At 43.8% G+C, this 26,758-nt stretch overlaps 1 protein-coding gene across 3 annotated transcripts in view; it reads right to left on the reverse strand.

Moving 5' to 3' along the window:
- Positions 1-26,758, reverse strand: part of MKLN1 (muskelin 1) — a 111,071-nt gene that overhangs the window by 59,277 nt on the left and 25,036 nt on the right. For all 3 annotated transcript variants that reach the window (XM_084809061.1, XM_084809059.1, XM_084809058.1), the window contains exons 4-8: positions 25,512-25,600; positions 17,468-17,577; positions 13,442-13,634; positions 4,100-4,177; positions 2,275-2,340 (exon numbers count right to left, since the gene is read on the reverse strand). In XM_084809061.1, the coding sequence (XP_084665187.1) occupies positions 2,275-2,340; positions 4,100-4,177; positions 13,442-13,634; positions 17,468-17,577; positions 25,512-25,600 (536 nt within the window). The remainder of the gene's footprint in view (positions 1-2,274; positions 2,341-4,099; positions 4,178-13,441; positions 13,635-17,467; positions 17,578-25,511; positions 25,601-26,758) is intronic.

Raw genomic sequence — 26,758 nt, forward strand, 5'->3', positions numbered from 1 at the left:
CATTAGTAAAACAGAGCGTTAATATTTCCTGACAGTATTTCTGCCTCCTGGTGTCTAAAGTCATCCCAGACCTGGCAGGGAGGGGGTTTCTTTGCAAAATCCAGTCCTCCCCAAAGATGAACCCATTTTCTGCCCTTACCAACTACCTCCCAATTCATACAAGTTCTGGCAGTTTTGCAGTACTGTGTAATATGAGTATTTTGCAAGTCATGCCTTCAGAGGGACAGCATATTGAAAACTGTTCCATTTTTTTTCTAAGAGGAAACATAAAATGCCAATCTGGGACATTTTTGACCCCCACTATGAAAAAAAGCTTACCCTATAAGCCAGTCCATACATGAATAACATCTCTGTGCCAAATTGAGAGCTATCACTCAGATGTTCCCAAAGACATTTCGGGGGTCAAACACCCCCTAATGTTTGGAAGCTCTAAATTCAATTTGTTGGGACAAACTGTTGAATTGCAGAAACTAATCTTCATACAGGAATTTTATTGCCCATTATTTTTTCATGTTTGTATAATAAAAATTTTAGTATTCTGAAGAACTCAAATCCTTAACATTTTCTACCCACTAGGCGGTGCTTCCCAGCTGTGTTAACACTTCTTTAACAATCCTGCTGTCATTTTAAACGTAATTAAGTGACTATAACTAGGTGCTATAAAGAATTATTAAAAAACATATCCCTGCCTGAGGACTTTCAGTCTGACAATAAAACGTGAGAGAGAAAATAAAAATGGAAAGCAAGTATTTAGGGGCAATTATTTAACCAAAAAGAAACCTGGGTTGCTTTAAAGTTAATTTAGGACATATCTTAACTTAGGGCATTTCTCTTAATTTAGAAGTCTGTGTATAAAGAATGCTATGCTGAAAAAAATGTGGCAGAGGTTAAAAGCAAGCAAGTTATACTTCAGAATGAGTTCGCAATTTTTATTTACAGATTATTATTTTTTATTCCACTTCTTCAAAGTCTTCAAGTCAGCTTAGAAAACTTGGGGAGTCAAGATCACCACAATAAACTGAGTAATCATGAAATGTAATTCAGGCTTCAATGAACATAAAAGTGCAAAGAAAGAGGGGGAGAGGAGATCGGGCTTCATTACTACTCCCTAGATGAATGGTCCTGGGACACTAAAGCAGCTTTGTATCAGAATTCAGAATTTCAGATCAATAAAAGTGCTGTTTACACAAGCAACAAAGTAAATTGGGATTAAGTTTATTATGGCTGAGGTAATGGAAAACAAAAAATAGACTCAGACCATTAGTCAATCTACCCAGTGGAAAGATTTCCTCCTTACTATTGGACCCCAAGCATGAAGCAAAACCCAGTCACTGAGCCACTCCAAGAGATCTTTTTCTTGGCCCTCAACCATATGTCCACCCCACTTGATGACATCACATCTCTGGCTGTGGCCGTCGCAAAATCCTTAGAGGAAGACAGCAAGCCTTCCCTGACCCCTAGAGGCATTCAACTGTTGCACAAATTAAAAACAAAGCAATGACGGTGAGCCCAAAATATGACTGCTTAGGACATTGGAGGGTCTCGCCCCCCAGCACTTTGGGCCACAGCCCAAAAATGAAACCCAACACACGTCAGTCTTCATAGAATGAAAGCCCAACAAATCCAGACAGTCAAGCAATCAAAACCAGGACACTCCAAGCTATGATCAGATGACCTCCATTCCACTCTCCAGGCAGGGAAGTTGATGGAGGAGATTGGGAGGGACAAGCCAGCGAGGAATACAGATGAAGAAAGGGAAAGGAGGGGTCCAGGAGAAAAGGAGTGACAGACAGACAGACAGACAGACAGACAGACAGACAGACAGACAGGGCCAACAGCCGCACGTTGGAAAGGCTGGAAACGTCTGATGCAAAATCTGAACGCAGTTCCCAGAAGGCTTCCTAAGTTGTCCTAGCAACTAATCAGGCTAAAGCTGGTAACTGGTGGGGCTGAGGCACCAAGACGGGGGCCCAAGAAAGCCAGTCCAAAGAGCTCAACCCTGACCTTGTATGTCCTTTGGCTCATAAGGATTTATTTATTTAAATCTGCTTTTCACCTGTGACTATACTGCGCTTCTCCAATGAATCAGATTTGTCCACACCGTTGCATTGGGGGGGGGGGTGTCCTGGGTCTACAAGCAGCCTCTCTTTATTCAGGAATGGCCTTCCTTTTGCCATCTTCTCAAGTTCAACAGTTTAAGCCAAATCATGTAACGATCACCCACAAAAGTAGAACTGCCATATTTTAATTTAAAATAATCAAAAGGCTGCTCACCTGTTTGAACATCAATGACCATTTGATGACCACCTCTCATTCCAGGCCTGCTGTCCTCACCATCACCTTGTTTATGTTTAAGAAAAAAGAATCCTAATTACACATTTTTTCAAGATGTTTAACTGCATTCAAGCAGCTTATGCTTAGAATAGCCAAATACTTTTGTTTTATTGTGGGAATTATTTACTCTAATATGAACCACCAGAAGAAACATAGAAGGAAGAGAGCAAGCCAGCAGGGCATACCGCCGAGAGTGCTGGACTTAATTCCTGCTCAGACAAAAAGCTTATTGGATGATCTTGCACCAGACCCTTTCTCTCAGCTTAAACTATCTTACGAAGTTGTTGCAGAGATAAAATGGGAGGGACAATGTATGCCACCCCTGAGCTCCTTGAAGGAAGGGTGGGAGAATCATGTCATGAATAGGTTTATTTATTATAAGATAGTTTGTTCCATCTGCCCCAGTGTGAGATATGCACACCATGAAAGTGCACTTTCCTCTGCTGAAAACAAAATGAAAGAGGAACTTAAAGCCAAGCACTAACACATCTCCTTGAATCCATTACAGCTATCAACATGCAGGACAATTTCAGGAATGTGTCAAGTCCTAGCACAGAGAAAGTTTGGTCACAAAGACTGTTGGTTCATTTGCAGTTCTGAACGATCCTGAAATGCAGGTGCTTTGGTATTTTATGTAATATTGTTTACTGCAATGGAGACTTATTTTAGAGCTTTTAAAAATCAAATAATCTTAAAAGCATCTGTGCCCTAGCTCAGCTCTTATTCATTTAAATGTGGGGGCAGGGGGAAGACAGCGGTGAAATTACACCCATTGAGAATTACTTCCTGCTCCAATACAGAGGTGCCTGAAAAACGAGGAACCATTCAGCGCACAACTGTAACCTAATTCCTTAGGTATTCTTTTCTCCCCCAAAACGGCATCACATTGAAAGATGTATTAACATAGCAGTTGCAAAGTTATTTATCCATCAGTTTTCCATCTTAAAAACATGCCCAAGGCAACACGCTCTTTTCCCATACGAAATATACTAATACACAGCTGTAACTCAGTGGCAGAGCCCCGGTTTTGTCTGCAGATGGTCCCAGGTTCAGTGGTTGACACTGCTAGTTAAAAGGATCTCAGCAGGGCTAGGAAAGGCCTTTTAGCCCCAAACCCCAGAGAGACGCTGCCTGTCTGATTTGGTAATGCTGAGCTAAACAGACCAATGGTTCACATGGTTGATTCCAACTCTAGGCAACTGATTCTAAGACCACAGCATCACTGTACTAGAAAGCTGTGCCTTGAGCTCTCACAAGACATTACAGTATGCAAGGACAGAACTGAAGCAAAGCCTCTCTGCAGCAGGCTCATGTGGGTGGATGTGTTCTCAGAAGCCAGGGCATTTTATGGTTTTCAAGGACATAACAAACCCCTTGAGCTGGGCTTGGCAGCACACAGCTCATCTCACCAGCTGTCTAACATCCCTGCGGCCAACCCCGGGAGGATCCTGACTACCACATTCTGTGCTAGCTTAAGCTCCTGGAAGGTCTTCAAGAATAGCCCATCACAGGCCATGTTACAGGACGTTAGGAAGATAGGAAGTTGCCTTATACTGAGTTAGACCAGTGGCCCATCTTGCCTGACACTATTGTCGCTAACTGGCAGCGGCTCTCCAGGGTTTCAGGAGAGTTTTTCCTGCCCTACCTGGAGATGCTGAGAATAGGTCCTGGGACCTTCTACATGCAAAGCAGGGGCTCTACCACTGAGCCACGGCCCCTTCCCATGGATACAGAAAATGCTATCTGTTTTATGGTACTGTCTCACCTTTGGTGCTTTTGGGGATGATCTGACCCCATCGTGGTTTGTATTCCTGTTGACTGATGTACTGGTTGAACAAACCATCTGTTTAACAACACACAAAAGAAACTGTTAGCAGCAATATCCATCCCATTGCTTCATGGAAAAAGCCACTTTCAGATGTTAAAAACATGCTTTAAATACCATTTCTTTAAAAAGAAAAAACTAGCATTAAGCAAAATTAAAACTACCTTGAGTATTTCATAGAGAAGCAGGCTACAAATACTGCTAATAAATAAAAACTATGAATACATTTATGAAAAACCACTTATATTGCATTATGAAGGATAACAAGACAAAATCCACATCAAGCAAGTAGAAAGCTTTCAGGGGGGGGGGGGGACACGACACCAAAGGCTGGCTCATTAAACTTCTGCAGAAACCGAACTTACTGGGACAAGGGCATCTTTGGGGCAGCAACCAATTCGTCACCCAACTGGCTGTCTTCTTGGTTCCAGTGGGTGAAGAACAATACTAGAATTTTTAGTCTTTCAGCTATTGTTTTTAAATACATTGATGTATTTTAAATCTTTACACTGCTACCAGGTCTTATTTTGGTATTATACCATAGTTTTGAACTTTTATATTGTTTCATCATGTTATATTTTATGGTTCTAATTGTTGTGAACCACCCAGAGAGCTTTGGCAATTGGGCAGTATAGAAATATAATAAATAAATAACTACAGGATATATTCCTAAACTTTTTCCAGGCCAAATGAGAAAAGGTTGGAAATTCAGCCTATGAGCAACTATCGAAGGGCTTCTCCCCCATTTTTCTGAGAACCTAAAGTTGGCATCAAGCAATACATCCCATCGTCCAGTGATAAGGAAGATGGGATATGGTTTGACATGGACTCAAGCAGGAGAGGAAAGGGAACCAAAAAGCTTCCATCCAACGAGGCTAGAAAGCCACAACCAGCTCTGTGGGAAGCCTGCTTGAACATCTCCCATAGCCATTTTCTCCTGCACCCAGATTATCCTATAGTCTTATTTCATCAGAGGAAGTACCTTAATTAAAACTGCCATCAAAGGGAATAGGAGAAAATGGCTATGGGAGATGTCCAAGCAGGCTTCCCACAAAACTGGTTCCTAGGACACTCCAGGGATGCTCTGCAAACAAGGCTTCTATGGCAGGAATCATAGAGCCCAGTCTTAGAGACTTTTTCCAGTGTGTGGGGGGGTTTGGGGGGGGGAGGTTGGGGGGCCCACCAGACAAGCCTTGGGGGGGCCTCCGGTGGCCCATGGGTCCTACCTTTTGTACCTCACAGGCATCCCTGAACAAATAAACAAAGCTGGGTTTTTTTTAATTTCCTCAAGTGAAAGGAATCCCAATAATGGATCAAAACAAGTCTCAAAGAACATTAAAGGAGTGACCTACAGGAGAAAAATCTTTGGATTCATATTCTCAACCACCACCACCCCAGTGTTTTCCATCCATCACTTAAATAGCACCTTCGAGGCTTACCTAATACAGACATTTTGTTAGAAATGTCTATTTTTCATGTGGTATGATCAGTGTTGGGATTATGATACGAAAAGGGAAAGCCATGTACAATCATTATGCAGGCCTTGTCTGCACTGTAGTTCTCATCGAAAAACAGCCCTTAAAATCACTGAGAAAGTGATAAAAGAATGAAACGTAGGGAATAAAAGGAGATGCAACACGCGGAAGACCAAATCAATGGCTTCACCAGCAACCGGGTGGAAGTAAAGCAAGCTCTCATTTCCTTCTACAGGGGCAGATATTGCTGGGAGAGATAGGAGAGAAGCAGTTGCAGCTAGAGAAGCTGCTAGGAAGCATCACTAGTGGTTCAGAAGGCCAGATGTAAGCTTCCCCAACTTGACTGAAGCAAGTTGAATCTTGTACTCATTTAGAGGATGAGAAAGCTTCAGAGCCAGAAATCCTTTGCATTTCATGTCTGCAGTGAAGCTCTGCATTGACTCCTAAAATTGAAGCACAGTGCAGTGCTTTTAAAGGGTTGGGACCTCCACTTGACACATCCCATGATGACTTGTGGCACATACAATTCTCCCTCCCGCCCCCGCTGTGTTTGTAGCTTCCTTCTAACCCAGCTTCTTTTGCATGGGACACTGGTCTGGAGTTCTTCCAGGCTTCTTCCCAGAAACGGCTCTCTGTTGGCAGCAATTCTACTTTCATTCCCGTTGTGTTACAAACCAACAAAGGCTTGTTTTGAAAAATGAACCACCAGTGAGTTGACATTGTGCAGGAGGGCAGAGGGGATTGGTTGAATCTTGTAAAAAGCACTTCACCTCTCCTACTGCATTCCTTGCACTTTTTGCCAAGGCAGCCAAAGCACTCAAGCAAGATGTCCCAACAATGCACTGGACAGCCCACACTACGGAGCTAACCTGGGTCAGATTAGTCTGGTCAGATGTTTGTAACGAAATAGTAGTTTAGGCTAAGGCTTTCAGCTGGAAATTAGAAACAATTCTCACACTTGTTTACAACACCACCTCCCAGAACATCAATATGGGACAGGTCATTACTTAAGTGGCATTCAGGTCTTCCAGCACTGGGCAAGTTCCAGTGTCTGTATTGTTACCAAAGCTCTCCCAAGAAGACCAAAATAAAAACAATCCATATGGAACTCACAGGGATACTGCAAGCATGTCATTTTTCAGTTCTTGCAGGTTGAGTTCGAGTCACCAATACAACTCTTGAACAAGCTTGGTTGCAAAGCAGGGGCTTGCTGGGTAGCCCACAGACTGTCCACCTACCAGATGTGATCGTACTCCAATTTTTGGCAGGGTGACTGTCCTACCTTGCCCCTACATATCAAATCCACAATATCTCAGGATGCATCCAGAAGTGAAGGGGGAAGAAAACTGCTTGAGTCTCCCTGCAATGACCGACAACTGGGTCATATTCCGACTTAAAGTGGGCTTCACCAGTGGTGACACAATCACTTTTTTCAAAGGGTTAAAATGGGAGAAAGAGCTGAATGAGCAAAGCAAAGACCAAAAAATATGCAAATATGAAAAGATCGGTTGGGGTTCAAGGTGGACTCCAGTTTTGAAAAGACTGGCCATCCCACAGGAGTGGGATGCTCCAATGCTCTCACCCCTCCACCCCCAAATTGCTCATATTCAGCAAATTATAGTATGCCCTAAGCAGGCAAAAGCAGAGAACTGGGCAAAACACTCTGGAAAGATCCCCCATTAGCTGTTCCTTATCACAGCTTCTGGGGAGTATAAAACAGATAATCAAGTCACATTTTGCTTCCCTGCAGTTTTTACACAACACACACAAACAGGGCTTGAGTAATACATTTTCTCTAGAAGCAGCATTTGCCTTTCAATTCCAAGGAAATTTAGTTTACAGATTTTTTTTTCTCCAAAGAAGCAGCTTTGGTGGTTGCTAATTAAGCATTTCATAATTCAGTACAATCTTTTAAAAGCTCTGCAAATATGGGACCAGAAACAGGTGTTTGGCGGGCTCAATACGATGAGACCAGTACAGAGTCTGAAATGGTTCAAGGCTTGTACTCGCAATATGATTGGGGGGGGGGGGTTCTGGGGCACTGTGGTGGCGGAGGGCTGAGAGAGGAGGAATTGCAAGGCAAGAAAGCCAAGAAATGGACACACTTAGGCAGGCTCCATCGTGTCTAGAGACAGCTCCAGCTGACAGCCCCCCTCCCCTCAGCTCCCAACTGCCACTGTTGAGGCCATTGGGAGAGGAAGCAGCAGCCCTACCATTGTGCTTAGACCCAGCATTATGACCTGCTGATTACTACCCAGCGAACTTTGTTAATGAAGAGCTAGCATCTGAGTTTAATATTTTCCTTCTCCCTTCCTCCGGACCCTTTTTCCTTTTGTGTTGTGATCTTTTAGATGGTAAGCCTGAGAGAAGAGACCATCTTTACTACTGATCTTTGGAAGCCTTTTTCAGCTGAAGAGTGAGATAAAGGTGCTTTTAATGAATACATATAAAAGTAACATATAAAAATCAGAGGAAAGGGGAAGGAACTCTATGACTCTCCCTGATGAGAAAGGGGGCCAAGGAGGAGTCTGCTGAGACATAACTGGGCAACAACATCCTCCTTCCCAGCTGAGGTCAAACGGACTCAAGGCTTGCACCACCCTCTCTTCCACACACACAGAATTATAGGGGATGAAAATGGGAGAGGAGCCCCAAATCCCACATGCCTGTGCTACTTGACGAATAGTTGAGAGTACTCATTCAGTGAAAGGGGAAACCAAGCATGCCACAGCAGCTCCCATAAGGCTTTGTATCAGGCTGCAGCTGTGCAGCAATTTTGTGACAGTGCAGAAACTGCTACTAGGTGAGCACAGACTCCAGCTTCTTGAGTATAACAGGATTCATCTGTTTTATGGCTGTGAATGCATTCTTGAAAGTGTGAGAGCAAGGCCTATTGAAATCCCCAAAGCCAGAGAAGTGGCTGAATAAAGTTTCTACCGGGGACAGAAGGCTTAAAAGCCACGCATAGTTCCTGGAATCTCTCCAAGACTGTCCAAACCATGATAGTAAAGGTTGGGGAATTTATGCCAAAAATGTCCTGGTTGTACTGTCCCCCATTTCATTTATTAAATGTTATATTTAATAATGTGGTGGTGTGTGTGTGTGTATAAATAAATAAAAAACACCACCAGAACTGCCACCCCATCACCATCTCCCTCTATTTTATTGTTTTAAACTGTTCTTTTGTTGTACATCGCTCAGAGTGGCTGGGTGACCAGCCAGATAGGCAATTAATAAATTTAATTAATTAATTAATTAATATACATACCAGAAAGAGAAGTTCAAACACACATATGCGCACACACATTATCCTGCTCTCAAACTATCCCAGTTCCATAGACAATACAGCATTCTAACTCTCTCCCACCACTGCATCTTTCCAAAGGAGCACCTTCATCCCCTCCCCTCCCCATCTAGGCCTCTCCCCTCTGATCCCAACATTCACCTGGCTCAATAACCCTGTCCCTTAGAACACCCAAGCAGCCCAATGCCAAGCTACAGGAGGGAAGATGGAGTAAACATCTTCCCTTACAATGGGTAGGGTCAATCAGGGTCATCTTCAGTTTGGTGCTCTTACCTGCCAGAACAGCGAAGCCACCACAGTGGCAACTGTAGGTCATAGGCAAATCAGCTGTCTCTCCTAGTTATTATTTCAAGTATTCATACACCACCTTTTAGGGCATTGCCCTCACAAGGTGGCATAAACAAGACGCACTGAGATACACCATATCTTGACACAGTTCAGAAATGCAAAACTCAGCAGCATGAGAACAGTGTTATAGAAAGGCACCCACACACCTCCCCAACAGCACAAATTCTGAGAAAAAACGACTAAATACACAATTTCAAACGCAGTACTTTTCCTCTCTGTAGAAACATGCATGAAGGAATCCATGTGGGAAACAATGAAAGCCCAGTTGGCTTCTGAAGAAAGATACCAGCGGGCAGGATATTATCTTCCTGCCCGGTCATGAGGTCTAATCCCTTTTCTGCAACAGCCAGGGGATTTGTCATTCAGATGTTACGTTTTCCACATGTATTCCTTGGAAGAGGAAAACCATTACATCAGAATCAGGCCCTAGCCATTTACTGTCAACAGATATGCAGGCCCTGAAAATGGACAAGAAGACATCCTAACAGCGTTGGCTGGTGTTTGTTAATTTACAAGTATAGATTTTTCACAAGGTTGGCAAGAGAAATGCTTCTGAACTCTTGGCAGTTGCCTGCATTTTGGAGATAATTCAACCACGACCATTAAAGTAACCCTACATTTGGTATTTCTATTATATGACTATGAACATTTTTTGCCAGCCAGAATACAGGTTGCCTGGAAGCTCCAGGAATGAATCCAAACATGAGGTATTTCAGCCATGGCTGTGAAACAGCTGAGATTCAGGGAAACCTTTTTTTATTTCCGAGAGGAAGTCCGGCAGCTGCCTGTGTTTCCATTTGCACATTTTCTGAGAATTTCAGAAGAGATGGGGGAGAGAGGGGGGAATGTGTGGCTGACAGCCAAGAAACACTGAAAAGACATTATCTAGCAAGTGCAGGATAAAGGGATGTCCGCCTACTAGGAAAAAATACAAAGACAGAACTGCTCCTGGCTACAGCTTGCTTTAGTCCTTTGGTCCTCCCCCTTTCTCCCCACCCAGTCCTGTTCCCCGTCCAACACTGTGACAAATTATGACGACTGGCTTTGCATGTCACGATAAGCCATGGTGGTTTATAAGCTACGCACAGTAGCTTATAAACCACCATGGCTTATCGTGTCATCTGTGGGCAGTTTTCCCCTGCCAGGGTGGCTTATTAAGCCAAAATAAACCACTCTGATAAGCCATGGTCTGCTGTGAGATTTATTTAAACCTTCGTGGCTTACTGTGTCGTCTGGTGCTCCACAGCAGCTTCAAGAGTGGTTTAAAGATCACCTACAGAGTCACTTGGCAAAAGCGGTCAAAACTGCTACCACCCCCCTGCTGCAGCCAGCAGATCTGTTTCTCAGATCTGCCTAGCAGCCAGGTACAGAAAGCCAAAGAGAACAGCTCTAAACCGCCCCTGAAACACTGAAAGCATACTACTGTGCTAGGCAACATAGTGGAAAGGAAAAATAAAGAGCAGCATCATAGCGTGCCAATCGCCCTATATCCAAAGCGTGGAACTGCAAAGCTGTGAATGGGCGAAACAGCACTACTGCGAAACAGTGGTACTGCGACACAGTGCACAGCGGGAAAAGAGCCCTGTTTCAAAAACACACTACTGCCAGCAGTGGAAACGAAAGGAACTGGGGGTGTGGGAGAACGGATGCAGGGTTCTGATGGAGCTTCAGGTGCCTCCCTACTAGGGGAAGCTGTGTACAAAGTTTTGTCCCTATCCTGAAAACTTTGAAGGGTTATAGATACTACCCCCTTTTTGGTGCAAACGGGGTTTTCACTCTTTTGGGTGGCTCAGAGAGAGGAATGTGACATAGCTGTGGCATGAGAATGGGGAGTGGTATCTAGAGCAAAGGAAGCTGGGATACCATCCCAGCCGAGCAGGAGGACTGTAAAGGGAGGAAGGGTGACGGCGGGCATATAAGCTAGGCACACTACCTTATTTGTCCGATCATGTGGGGGATACAGTAGCGTATAAGCTACTGTGAATAGCTTATAAACCACCATGGCTTAAATTGATGTGCAAACCCGGCCGATGTGGCATATGACATTTCTAAGAAAAAAGCCACGCCCGTTTATATGCAAAACCAGTCATTTAGTATTCCTGACAGCTTTATTTGTATGCCACATTTGGCCAATTAAGTCAAGGAAATGCAAGCCCAAGCCACTTAAGAAGTTTTCTGGAGGAAGTGTTGATGTGACAAGTAGGATGTGGGCATCTCAGTAAAGTCTTCAAAGAAACACACAGCCAGAAGGTGTTTCTATACAAGCTGCCAAAGCCTTTGCCAGTTGGTAAACAGCTACCTCATTCTTTGGTCTGAGTTTAGCTCAGGCAACTGAGGGATACACCTGTGGAAAAAGGATTCCTGGACTCCATCCCAGCCTCTGACAAACTCTTATTTGGTTAAAGTTCACTCTGAGGTAATCTCAAGTGCATACACTGGGAAGCCTCCTTCTTGCCTCTAACCATGGCTCTCCTCACACCTGGCATGCAACATGGGAGAGCGCCACCCAATTCTCCTAAATCAGCAAGGGTAGGCGGGGAGAGACACCTGTCACTTGATACAGTCCTGGAACTACAGAGGCCACAAGCCACACTGAGTTAAGCTATCACACACCTATTGAGTTAAGTGAGACTGAACCTGCTTAACTCTGTTGGATCACAGCCAGAGAGATGAAAGTCATCCACCTCCATCGCTAACACCAGAACCAGTACTTCTGTGAGCACGGACATGGTATTCTCATATTCAGGAACATTCGATATAAGGAAATACCACATTTTTATTCCTTGGACTAGAGAATACAATATAAGGGATGGAAAACATGCCCTGTGCCTGTCTAACAAGGGATAAGTTTAACAAGACAAAGTGACACAATACAATTAAGCAGTCTTTACAGCATACTAGAGTGGAACACCGTGGGCCAGCTCACACACTTCCAGGAACAGATCCTCCATACATATGATGGGGGAACACAAATGCTTGTGCACCCCCACCATGACTCTACAGTGCTACATATGACACAGGTTATAAAATGTACACGCTTATGTTGTCTTACCCACACTTGTTGGAGGGTGGTAAAACCTGTGTAGCATGCTGGAGGCACAAGAGCATTCATGCTCCAGCACCATGCGTACAGAGAGCCCGTTCCAGTTCAGTGCGTGAACTGGTCCCAACATCCCCTAGAGTCACCAGCTAATCAAACCTGGAGGAAAAACACCACACTCCTCAGAGGCACTGCATTTGGAAGCCAACTATTTCCCAAAGACAAAATGACCTGAACTCCGTGGCAATAAATCTAGCTGCATGGCAAGCTGCTCTGCTGGCTTAGTAATCCCATCTAACATTCCTTTTGCACTGGAACTCTGAAAACCTGGCTACCCATTACATTCATTACATCAAAAGTAGCCACATGTAAGCCACGCTCTGACGGCTGAGAATTCTGACAGTCCACTGGAGACAGACAAGGCAGTCTGGACAGGAATGGAGGCACAGTGAAGCAGCAGCCTCTGGCCACCTTCCCCCATCTATTATTTCTCTGCTTATCTTATCTCTTTTAGCAGCTAACGTTCCCCTTTCAACCCCTCGGGACAATTGGCTGCACAAGGAGAGATAAGTTAAGCAGGAAAACACAGGGATGGAGAAAGGTAGCCAGGAGCTGTTGTTTCCCTGCGTTTGCCTACAAGATCCCCCTCCAGACTTCTCTGCCCATCTCTGGTGAAGCTTTAGAGTTCTCAAAAGTCAGAGCCTGGCTTGCACATGACTCCATTTGACATGATGGATGTGACATGCAGCAGGGCTCCAGGATCTCTCTCTCTCTCTCTCTCTCACACACACACACACGCAGACAGTGGTCCTATCGCAACATTAGGTAATACTCTTCTGAGAAGAGTGACAGAATGTCAACATGAAAATTCCTGTTCTAAATGTTTTGTTTGGGGTTGGCTGCCTCCCAAGGTGCAGAGAAGGTTGCAGTGCCAACAGTCTGAACGAAGTCTGCATTATCATCTTGACAAGGTGAGAGATCCATTTCACTGATGATGTAACAAAAATCAAGAACTGAAAGGGACACCAAAAAGCCCATCTAGAGCTAAGGCATCCAATCACCAGTTGCCCACCTCCACAATCCAAAGCACGTCTTGCCACCCCACTGCCCCTTACCATTCACAGCTTTTTCTATCAACTCTTCACAAGCGTTGAAATCTCCCTTCAGGACTAGCTTGTCATGAAGGTCTGTCAGCATGGGGTGCTCCAGCGCAATCTTGGTTTTCTTCTGCAAGGATTCAAATGCCTCAGTGTAGTTGTGCTGGCGAAAGTGCTTCAGGCAGAGGCGAATGGCTTCCTGTTCACGGTACTACTGGAACACAAGAAAACCTATGAGAACTTTACCATAGATCTCCCACCCAAACACCAACTGCTGCTGAATGTACCAGCGGGCTTGTGTTTGGCCCATGGGAAGACCAAAGCCCTCCAGAGTGGGGGGGGGGGGAGTTTTCAAGAGAATATTCAATTTATCTTCAAATATGAAAATTTTACCTTGGTCTTCCTCTAAGGAATTCAGGGCAGCATATATGGGTTTACCCCATTTTATTCCCAGAAATACCCTGTGAGGATCTGAATCTCCTGGGTCCACATCCATCACTGTTATCCACTGCACCGGAAGAGCTCTTAGAAACCAAGAACTCTCTGCAATGTCTTATACCCAGAGAAATCAAGAGGTTCCATGCCGATTTACTCTTCTGTATTTTTTTTAATCCCAAAAACATATGATTATTCTTACACGAGCTTTCTAGTCAAACTGCTCCAAAACCAGCCCTAGTCATAAACAATTCTTCTACAGAAACGTCTGAAGCTGCCTTATACCAAGTCAGACCACTGGTTCATTTAGTTCTGTGCATCTACTCTGATTGCTTCAGCTTTTCAGGACTGCAGTTGGCGGCTTTTTACAGCCTCCAACTCAAAATCTTTTTAGTTCTAAAGGGGTCGAACTAGGCTTCCTGCTCATTCAAGTGCCGCTCTTGAGTGTCTGTACCTTGCATTGGGTACCCGGGACAGATGAGGGATTCTGCTGGTGTACCGCCCACCCTGCTGCCCATCAGACTCCCTGCCTGAGCTGACAGAGGTGGTCTCAGACTTGGTGTTGAGGACCCCTGGGATGATGGTCCTGGGGGATCTCAACTTCCATGCCGAGGCCACTGTATCTGGGGTGGCTCAGGACTTCATGGCCGCCATGACAACCATGGGGCTGTCCCAATATGTCATCGGCCCAACACATGTAAAAGGACACACGCTTGATCTGGTATTCTGGACTGGGCAGGAGGATGGTGATCTGAAAGTGGAGGAATTAACATCTGTCCCTTTGACATGGTCAGATCACTTCCTGCTGAGGTTTAGACTTTTGGCAGCCTTCCCCCTCTGCAAGGGAGGGGGACCTATTGAAAAAGTCCGCCCCCAGAGGCTAATGGATTCTGATGGATTCCAGAGGGCTCTGGGGGTTTTCTTACTGGTATGGCTGGTGCTCCTGTCAAAGCGCAGGTTGCTCTGTGGAATGCAGAGGTGACTCAGGTGGTTGACACGATCATGCCCAAGCGCCCTCTCCCTCTAAGCAGAGCCCAGCCAGCTCCTTGGTATACACCTGAGCTGAGGGCAATGCAGCACGAGGGGAGACGGCTAGAACGCAGGTGGAGGAAAACTCATGCTGAGTCTGACCGAACACAGGCTAGAGCTCATTACTGAGCCTACTCTGTGGCGGTGAGGGTGGCAAAGAGACAGTTCTTTTCCACCAGCATTGCATCTTCTCAGTGTCGTCCAGCGGAACTTTTCCGAGTGGCTCATGGAATGACTGTTACATTCCAGGCCAGGGAGAGACACTTTGGAACCCTCAGTTGCATGCTGTGATGAGTTTGTGCAGCACTTTGAAGATAAAGTCGCTCAGATTCGTCATGAATTGGACACCACGATTACTGCAGTTCCATTGGTAGAGGTGTTCAGAGCACTGTCTGGTCCAGTTTTATTGGATGAGTTTCAGTTATTGAGGCCTGAGGATGTGGACAAGGCGCTTGGCCAAGTCTGAAAGACCACTTGTGTGCTTGACCCTTGCCCTTCATGGTTTATTACATCAAACAAATAGGGGATGTCCAGCTGGGTCCAGGAGGTTGTAAATTCCTCCTTGAGAAAGGGAGTGGTGCTGGCCTCTTTAAAAGAGGTGGTAATCAAGCCATTCCTGAAAAAGCCTAACCTGGAGGACGTTAACAATTATAGGCCAATGGCCAACATCCCCTTCCTGGGCAAGGTGCTTAAGCGGGTGGTTGCAGGACAGCTCCAGGCACTCTTGAATGAAACAGATTATTTAGATCCATTTCATTCGGGCTTCAGGCCTGGTTTTGGAATAGAAACTGCCTTGGTTGCTCTGTGGGATGACCTCTCCCGGGAGATGGACAGGGGGAGTGAGACCCTGTTGATTCTCCTGGACCTCTCAGCGGCTTTCAATACCATCAACCATGGTATCTTTCTGGATAGGTTGTCTGGGTTGGGAGTTGGAGGCACTGCACTGCAGTGGTTCCGCTCCTACTTGGATGGCCGATTCCAGAAGGTGGTGCTGGGTGATTACTACTCTGTGCCATGGCAATTATGCCATGGGGTTCCACAGGGCTCTATTTTATCCCCCATGCTGTTTAACATCTACATGAAACCACTGGGGGAGGTTATCCGGAGGTGTGGGCTGAGGTGCCATCAATATGCGGATGACACCCAGCTCTACCTCTCTTTCTCATCAAAACCAGGTGAGGCAGTGGCTGTTCTGAATCAGTGCCTGGGCATGGTAATGGATGGGATGAGGGCCAATAAACTGAAACTCAATCCAGAGAAGATGGAGGTACTGTTAGTGGGTGGTTCGTCTGCCCGGCTAGGTGATATTCAACCTGTTCTGGAGGGGGTTGCACTCCCCCTAAAGGATCACGTTCGTAAACTGGGGATGCTCTTGGACCCAGAACTGTCACTTGAGGCACAGGTGAACTCAGTGGCCCAGAGCACTTTCTATCAGCTTAGGCTGGTATACAAACTATGCCCTTATCTGGAAAGAGATAGCCTAGCTACAGTTATCCATGCTCTGATAACTTCTCGTCTGGATTACTGCAATGCATTATATGTGGGGCCGCCTTTGAAAATGGTCCGGAAGCTTCAGCTGGTCCAAAATAGGGCAGCAAGATTGTTAACAGGGACTGGCCAATGAGCTCATATTACGCCAGTACTTTTCCAGCTGCACTGGCTGCCAGTCCATTTCTGGGCTCAATTCAAAGGACTATTAACATTCAAAGCCTTAAACAGCTTGGGGCCAGGTTATCTGAAGGATAGCCTCCTCCCATATGTGCCTGCTTGGACCTTAAGGTCATCTTCAGCAGCCCTTCCCCATGAGCCCCTGCCAAAGGAAGTGAGGCAGGTGGCTCCTAGGAGGAGGGCCTTTTCTGCTGGGGCACCCTAGCTGTGGAATGACCTCCCTAGTGAGGTTCGCTTGGCACCAACATTGTATTCCTTCCGGTGCCAGGTGAAGGCCTTTTTATTTTCCCAGGCATTTTAGCATTTTAGTTTTTTAGTCTTTTAGCTTTGCTGTTTTAAAACTGTATTTTAAATCTCTGCATTGCTGCTAGGTTTTACTCTGGTTTTATTCTGGTTGTATTGTTATATTGTGGTTTTAATGTTTTTATATTTTATATTGTTTTACTGTGTGCTTTTTGGTTTTAATTTTTGTAAACCACCCAGACAGCTTTGGCTATTGGGTAGTATAGAAATGAAATGAAATGAAATGAAATGAATAAATAAATAAATAAATAAAATCAACAATTTCATAGTATGAAATAACCAAGAAAAGTTATAAAAATGCTGTCACACAAAAATGTAAGTACATCCATTTTGAAATGAACATACTTCAAATAAAAAACAGTATATTTTTCAAAAGCATTTCATTCACAGGCACTCTGCCAAACCTAAAGCACCATATCACACTATTTTGTCTGTAAGAATATTGATTTTTTTAAAATGCTATGAGTGCCATACATTAGTTAACTGTTGGAATTCAGCTGTGTAACTTATGATCCATTGAGCAAAATGCTATTTGGCCAGTAAACTGAAGTTGCTTCTCCCTCCCATACATACCCAGCAGTTCTGCAGCCATTTCATACACAGGCCTACCTTGCTGTACCAATTAAGACAGGGCTGAACCACATCTGGATCATCGATGCCACTGAGTTCAACATACCAGATGCTAAAATTGAAGCTGGGACCCCATGACAGCAGCGGAACTAGGGAAGGATAAGAAGGACAATGAGCATCATGTACTGAAATGTTGATTCTTACTGACCACAGGTGGCAGACTTTGGCTCATCTGACATCATTCCTCCCAGGTGACATAAAACACCTCTGGACCATTTAAGAAAACAGGACAAACCAACAGCTATTAGTGTATGTAAGTACTAAGACAATAACATGGACTTGTCTTTATCTAGCCCAGTTCTGTTGGACTGTCTCACTGTGGGAATGAGGTACCAGAACCTATCGGACCCCCATGTTAGGAGATCTCAAAGGACTGCAACTCAAGCCAAGCAGAGGAAGAAAGGAACAGAAGAGCGGCTTGTTAGAAGCAAGGGGAAGGAAGCAGAGCCATGCACTGGGGAGCTATGAATGGAGCTAGAGGGTTAGGCTGTATGTAACCTGTGAGCATTTGTACAGGTGTGCCTGTTTGTATGCTTCATTCCAAGAATGTATATGCTGCAGTAGCAAATCCTAGGATCAGCCTGCAACTCAGCTTTGCACAACTCACCAAAATCACAATTTAACTGTGCAAATATAATTAACTAGTTCCTTGATTCCCATGGTGAAAGGAAGTGCCACTGTAGAAGCCTCAGTCACATACGGGTGTGTCACTTATATGTACAGTAAGATGAATATATCTGCTTGACCAACCCCAATTCACTTTAGAGGTTCATGGCCTGTGTATACACTCCCACCATCCAGAAGCTAAAAATCCATCATCCCATCCTGCAGAACACAAGCCCCCAACTTGTACCTCTATGATAAAACTACTTTCCACATGCCATGGATTGAAGCCAGGTTCACAGTACCATATGGAGTGACAGCTGCAATTGCCCCCTCCCATGTGTTCTGTTTGTGTGCTCTCTCCCCATACACACATGCATAAAACCCCTTAGATGTCATAGCAGCACTGCAACAATAGATAACTGCAGAGCTTACGTTTCTGAAGAGATGAGAGCCCCCAAACCCGAGAGCAAGTCACAGCCTCTGACCTGGAAACCCTTCACCATACTCCCAGATGGGTGGGGGCTGCTTAGGGTTACCTGCACATACTCAAAGTAGTCACACACCCTAGGGTTAATCCTGAAGTGCCGGGGCTATGCCACAGAGTCAAATTAAGCTTTGGGTCTCTGCTGGTGAAGGGCAATTCTCAACCCGCATGAACTGCAAACCATAAGACATGCTTCCAAATTTCAGAGGAAACACAAGGCTATGCACTGTAGACACACCTTCACCTTGGGCCAGTCATCATTTCACAACCTAACCTCCCTCACAGTGGTGTTATGAGATTAAAAATGCGGGGGACTAAAGTGCAGCAGCCTGAGCTCCTTTGTGGAAAGGCGAGATAAAATCAGAATTAAGATTCCTTCCATTGAAACATTACTCTTATTTCTAAAGCATTTGGCAACAAAGGACTGACCATCAGCAGTTGTACACACAGTTGAAATACTAACAAAACCTAATGAATTCCAATGGCATTTAGAATAATGCACTACATATATAATATTGCCACCCTGGGAGGCTTAACATAAACCTGAAATAATGGAGTCATAATAGGTGGAAAGCTCAAATGTAGTTCATCACACAAATTTGTGTGAGAGCACTAGGCCATAATTTTATATGGAAGCAATTATATTCCTAACACCGCCCCTTTGATCATTTTGAATAAAGCACTGCTGTTGCACCTAAGGAAAGGGCCACTGACCCCTCATCTTGGCCACGTTCCCAGTTCTGGTGGTTAAGTGTTGTCCAGCTCCAAAAATGGAACTTTAAAATCAAGTTAAGTAGTGCCCTTTAAGATATGCCTATACATTAGACAAAGGTTAATGAATAAGATGTAGATTAAACAATGCAGTTAAATAATACTGAGCAGTGGTATTCCAAGTGCATTCCAGTAAACTTGGGGTTCCTCAGACGCTTATTAGAAGGTCCTCAATAAGATGACCAGTAACAGGAGACAAGCTTCCTTGAAATAGCGCCTGCCCGCAATTACAGGGGGGGTTTTCCAGTAGTGCACAGATGCAGGAGGTGATGTTCAAGTGTGCACTCTGAGGTCACATACAGCAACTATGAGGCTTAACACCAGCACTGTCTGTACAGCCAAGGGACATAAATGTACATCCTAGGGACTTCCAAAATGTACAGGGGTTTCATGGCATGTGTGCATGTCTGTGTGTGTTTGGGGGGGGGGGGCATTCCTGAGCAGACAAGTCAATGTGAAAATGGTTCCCTGAAAATGGAAAGCTTGGAAACTTGGAAAGTTTGGTCCAGAAAGTAAGCTTGACCATAATGACAATATAAATTGGGAAACCTGGCATTCTAGCTTGAACAATCAGGTGGTTTCCACAGGATGGTAGAAAGCCAAGAATCTCAGCTTTTATTCTCACTCTACAGCTAAACATCCTCCCAGTTTGACATCAGTTGTGCAAGACAACTTTTTATGCCTTGTGCTATATTACATTTAAGAACTAGAACAAAGATGATCAGGAAAAAAAAACCCTTTCAAGATATTTATATTCTGTAGATAATAATTTTAATGCAAGCTTTTTGTTCTCTGGCATCCAGGGCACCATCTGCCTTACAAGTTTAACTGGTTTAAGTATCCAGACTTCCCAAAAAGTATCCTGGGAATTGTAGTTTTGCAAAGTATTATTTCTATTAGAGATCCAATCACAGAGTAACAGTTCCCAAGGTCCCAGGGTGAAAAGTCAAGCAGAGAAGTCTTAGAGCCACATCACACAATGTACCTGCAACAGAAAATACCTGCAATGCACTTCACAAACGACTAAACATACACCACACCTTTTCTTGCACAGGGACTAAAGCAAGAGGCAAGGTGGCTCTTTGCAACCACATCGGTTCCACCAAGTGAGAAACACAACGCAAGTGAAATGATCTCTATTACTGGCCCAGCAAGCCTTGAAAATAAAAGCAAGCTTTTGAGTTGCACCAAACTCTTCTTCAGGTTTTGGCATTAACTGCAGCTTTTCTGGCCACTTGCTCAAAAGAAATCTGCACAAGGCAAGTAGCTAAAAAGAAAGGCCATTTCCTTAATTTCAATATTTTAGACCCAAGAGGGAGGAAGCAGAAGAACACAGATAGAACGACTGCTTATGAGCAGTGTTCCCAGTGCAACCCATGCACCACACGTATACGGTTTACAGGCTGTGCTGCGAACGTCACAAGCTTAGAACACCTTCAGATCCGTAGAAATTCAAGTGGATACACTCAAGCTTTGAAAACATCTCTCCTTACATCTTCCATCGTTAATCCTCCAAACTCTTCTGCAGAAATGTCCCTTCCATCAAAGTTTTAGAACTTCCTTTTCCACAACCATCCCCCTCTCTTTGAAGGCTGCTGCTACCTCTCCGTCCAGATACTATACTGTGGATTCTGTTACCATAAGAGCAGTCCAGCTGGAGCAGACAAAAAGGTCCATCTAAGCCCAACGTTCCAGTTCCAAAAGCAGCTAGGCAGATACTTCTCAGAAACCCACAAGCAGGTAGCAGCTTTCCCATTTCTCCCCAGCATATGTTATTCAGAAGTATACTGCCTCCAAACATGGAGGCTTCATTTAGCTATCATGGCTAACAGACAGGTAGGCTGGAGAGTCTATGGCACACTATTACTAGGCCATATTGCATCTAACACTACATTGCAACATATTATTGGCATTCCTAGTGATTAAAAAGGACTCAAAAGGGTGGTTCTGCACTGGGAGAGGGGATTTATTTTACAAGATTATGCAGCTCACACTGGTCATAAGAAGAGCCATTCTGGATCAGACCACAGGTCAATCTAGTCCAGCATTCTGTTGACACAGGGGCCATAATGTAGGAAAGCCACAAGTAGATCATGAGTGCAACAGCACCTCCCCTGTCATGTTCCCCAGCAACTGGGATACATAAGCACATTGCCTCTGATACTGGAAGTGGCATATAGCTAGTAGCCATTGATAGTGTACTGTACTGTACACTGCCCAACTCAAGCACGGGAGGTTGGGGGGGGGGAGCTAAGAGGAACAACAGTTACCCCAACATCTAGCCTACAGCAGAAGTGATAATACTGAAATTATTCCTCACAAGTTATTGTTTCCCCTAAATCTGCTATGTCCCATTGTGTTTTTAAAAGCCTGGATGTAAACACGTAAGAATCAAAGGGGGAAGGGAGGAGGGGGAAGGGACTAAAGGTTCTAAAACAGTGGCGGGCAACTTGTGGCCCTCCAGATGTTGTTGGACTACAATTCCCATCATCCATCACCATTGACTATGCTGGCTAGGGCTGATGAGAGCTGCAGTCCAACAACATCTGGAGGGCCACAAGTTCCCCAGCCCTGTTCTAAATAAGAAACGGGTATCAAGAGGCAAAAATACCCAAAGAATTAATGAAGACAGCATAAAACAGGATTATTGGTGTGGTCTCTCATCTGTCATGAGAATTCTTTTAAAACAGAGCAGAAACAATTGGGACATAAGCGCAAGTTAGGAAAAACCTGCCAGCTTGTTATATTTAATGGGCAGGGCCACCCAACAATCATGATGCAAATCAAACCAAATGTCCTTGTTTTATTTACCTAATCCAGTTCCCTTAATTCAGAGACTGCTGCCCAGCCCTGCATTCCAGAGGTTCCAAGATGGATATTCATTTGCAAGCACTTCCTCCCTCAGCTAGGAGGGCCAGAAATTTGGGGCTTGGTTTTTGTTGTTACCCAAGTTCAGTGCCTCCTGATGTCTGCGTTGATCATGTTATAGATTCAAATGAGGCCTCGCAAAGCCACCATAATTTAGGGACATCATTTGGGGAAAAAGAGAAAAGTACTTAGCGCTAGTATTTTTATTTACATATTTATATCACCTCTCAATTGAGCTTTGGCTATTGGGCAGTATAGAAATGAAATAAATAAATATTGCGATTTCCAAGGGGATTATTTATATAGCGCTTGTTCTCTAAGTGGTTTACAAATCTTAGTCCACATTCTCCAAAGCATTCCAGGAAGAGTTCACGGAACTGGTTTTAATCTGAAAGCCCTAAAAGGCTTAAGGCTTGCTCACATCTGAGCCCACCTCTTCCTCTTTGGCCCATGGCTACCTCAGCCCAAATATAAATAGAGGGGCACTCTTGGTGGCCTCTCTCTACCAAAACCAAATAAAATTTATATAAAATTAAATTTTTATAAATATTAAGCTATTATAAATTTATAAACTATGCCTTCATCAAAAAAATGGATTACAGGATGGTATACATAAAATTTCAGCACATTAGAAGTTTACACAATACAGTAAACATTGAGAGGCATAAAACGATAGTCAGCTAAAAATACACTAAATTTTAAATGCCTGGGCAAATAAAAAGGTTTTAACCACGTGCCAGAAGAAATACAGTGTTGGCACTAGGTGTTACCTCCCTTGGGAGAGCATTCCAAAGTGAGAGTGCCACCACAGAGATGCACCTCTTTTGTCAATGTATACTGCAGTTCTCCTAACATGGAGAAAGGACCTCCTCTGATAATCTTAATGCACAGACAGGTTTGCATGGTAGGATGCATCTATGGCTTTTAATGTAAGCACCAGCACCTTCAATTGAGCTTTTCTTCCCATCAATTTTCTCTTCCCTTATAATTATATAAATTATAATTAATGCATCCCATGCTTTATCCATGTGCACATTTCAGTCATTCATTAGGATAGACAGGTCAACAGACAGAATGACTGTGGGAGCCCCCAAACAGCAGGCAGCAACTATGCCACAGTACCTCCCAGGAAAAAATTCTGGGAGAATCTCTCAGACAGCCAGACTAGTATACAAGTCTTAAAAATCTTAAAATCTTAAAAACCTTAAAAATCTACTTCAAGTTCAGAATCGCTATTAACTCCAAGGGCAATTCAAATTCACATGATGACCCACTAGCAAGTAGCATCACAGGCCTAGTGGCTCCCCATTTTCTTCCACCTTTTTGAACTGTCCTATTTTCATCTTCCTATAACCCATTCCAATATGAACACTACCCAGTTTGGTTTTGTACTAAGATACCCTTCCAAAGCACACTCAAGGAAATTTATCCTCATACCACCATAAACCATAATGCTAAATTCAGTATTGGTAGAGGAAGCTGTCTTTTCAAACAATTTTCTAGCTTAAATCACTGCTTCAAGCAATAAAATTAGCAAATAGCAGAATCCATTGGGGGGAAAAACTGTATTATTTTATCAAAAGGATCAACATACACTATTGATAATTAAAGTTGCTTACAAACACAGCTCTCTGTGGGATGCCATTATGTTTCATTTTCCTAATGGGGCAGTATGACCTAGGTGCCACAATGAATTGGCTTGATAAAAAGAACTGACATTTGGTATTTCACATATAGGAAATTTAAGTGGCAGCTCAATGCTGATGCAGACTGACCTCCAGCTGACTGCATCTAGCCATCCTCCCATTTCACACAGATCCACAGCTCTGTATTCCATTCATAATTTCTTCTCCATCTAATTTCTAAAATGAGAAGACCTGAAGCTCAAACCTGTCTGCAAGCTACACACCCCCTGGGAAAAGGGAAACCAAAACGATCACAAGACTGGAAAAAAGACAACTAAAGGGGGGGACATGATAGAGTTTTATGAAGTTATGCATGAAGTAAAGAAAGAGGACAGCTTAGTTATTCTCCTTCAGTCACAGTACTAGAATTCAGGGTCATCCAGTGAAATTCACTGAATGTAGGACTGACAAAAGGAAGTAGTTGTCATAATAAGTTACAGGAAGCCAGATCCCAGCTGAACATCAGAAAAACGTCCTGACTGTTAAAGCAATACGGCAAAGGAACCAATTACCTAGGGAGGTGGTGGGCAATCCCACACTGGAGGTATTCAAGATGAGGCTGGACAGCCATCTGTCAGGGATGCTTTGACTTAGATTCCTGCACTGAGCAGGGGGTTGGACTCGATGGTCCTGTAGGCCCCTTCCAACCCTACAATTCTATGATTCTACGATGCATAATTAATTCATAGAATCGCTGCCTCGAAATGTGATGATAGCCTTAGAAGGACTTTTACAAAAATTATTATTTATGTATTTTAAAATGATTTCTAGGCCACCTTTAAGAGTGGAAGGATTACACAAGTTGATGGATGATAGAGCTACTAATGGCTACTAGCCATGCCCATGGTACTTATACAGACACCCCAAATTCAGATCCAATACACCTCTGATAACCAGATGCTGAAGACAAATATCCTGCAATAGCCCCCATCTCCAAACCTTGCCAATTAGCTTTTGAAAGGCTTCCCACTGTGCAATGCAGAACACTGGACAACAAGATGGATTTTTTTGTCTGATAGCATGGCTCTACTTATGTACCAGGGTCTAAGACTTCAGATATGGCCGTCATTACTCAGAGGAAAAGGACAACACACACACTATGCCTAGTTTTGCATGTTGAGCCATGTTGATAATCCCAGCAATAAAAAAGTATTTCCCCTTATTGGCAAGTTATTTATTTATTGTCAGCAGGATGGTCTCAGCCAATGCCACACTGGAGGGATGCTTCAAGACACGAGTCCCAAATTGTTGGTGAGTCTGTACAATGAAGCTAGCACTTTCCAACTGTGTTCTCAGGAATACAGAAAGCCAGCACAGAGCCCAGAACAACATCAGAATATGCACCTGACCAAAGATAAGAGATACTACATTCTGCATTAGTTGCAGACGCCTCGAAATCTTCTTCAAGAGCATCCCAAGGCACAGTGCATTACAGCTGCAACGCTTCGAGGTTACAAAAAAAGCTTTTATTCATTCCTAATACCACTGGCTGGGTAATCAGCCTAAAGAGATGATGAAATAAAAAGACTCACAAATACAAGGTCATCACAAACATGAATAGAGATGAGAGAAAACTGATAACATGAACACCAGGAAAAACTATATTTACCTATCTTAATAAATCGACAAGGGAACATCTGCTCATCAATTTTATGCTTCAAGGTGAATGTTTCTTTGTTATAGTCATTCTTTAAGCCACTGTGAAGGGAAAAATACAAGGTTATTAAAGTTTACCAAGGACTTTAGGGCTAAGTAGTAAATATATTTTATATTGTTCCTGGTTCAAAACTAAGTATGTTGAGAGAGGTTGCTGTAAAGTACTATTCCCCAATACTACTGAGAACATTTGTACTGGGGAACTAAGGGTCAGGAGACCAGTAGTCACACACACACCAATCATGGCATGTTCCGTGTCTGTATATCATTTCCCCAATTTCAAATGAGATCCTTAAGTTTGAATGTTAACTTCTTAGAAATATGTTGTTGTTCAGTCATTAAGCCGTGTCCGACTCTTCGTGACTCCAGGGACCATAGCACGCCAGGCCTTCCTGTCCTCCGCTCTATCCCAGAGTGTGTTCAAGTTCATATTCACTGCATCGGTGATGCTATCTAGCCATCTCATCCTCTGCCGTCCCCTTCTCCTTTTGCCTTCAATCTTTCCCAGCATCAGGGTCTTTTCCAGAGAGTTTTCCCTTCGCATTAGGTGGCCAAAATATTTGAGCTTCAGCTTCAGTATCTGTCCTTCCAATGAGCAGTCAGGGTTGATTTCCTTTAGGATGGACTGATCTGACCTCCTTGCAGTCCAGGGGACTCGTAAGAGTCTTCTCCAGCACCACAGTTCGAAAGCATATGAGAATCAATTTGGAAAGCATTTTTCATGCTCCAAATGAAACATTCATATCTTACTTTGAATGCATGCAACAAAATGGAAGGGGAAGAGAAGCAAGGAGCAAGCCAGGGGCAATTCCTATAGAAACCTTCCTAATTGCTTGGATCCTCTTTGCAGGCCTTGCTCTGTGGTATGGTGGGTTAACAAGAGACAGGACTGCATTTAGTGGCAGGTAACTAGAGGAGAGATTTTATGTGGCACCTATGTCCATATTGTACTAACACACTTGATCATGGTTCAATAACTGATCAAGTTTTATATTTGGGCATAAAATTTTCTTATGTCAGCTGCCCACTAGTTCCCAAGGGCTTAAAGTGGCCAACCAGCCTACCTTCTTAGTAAGTTTGGAGAAAGCACACAAATTAAAGTCTTCACACAACTAGGAAACAAGGCCCACATAGCACAGGAAAGTTTTGGGAATTATTCAAAAATATGGACACCTGCGCAACACATGTTTAACATGGCAA

The sequence above is a fragment of the Heloderma suspectum genome, chromosome 7, assembly GCF_057233095.1.
Source record: "Heloderma suspectum isolate Gila_16-S chromosome 7, 16-S_ref, whole genome shotgun sequence".
Taxonomy (NCBI): domain Eukaryota; kingdom Metazoa; phylum Chordata; class Lepidosauria; order Squamata; family Helodermatidae; genus Heloderma; species Heloderma suspectum.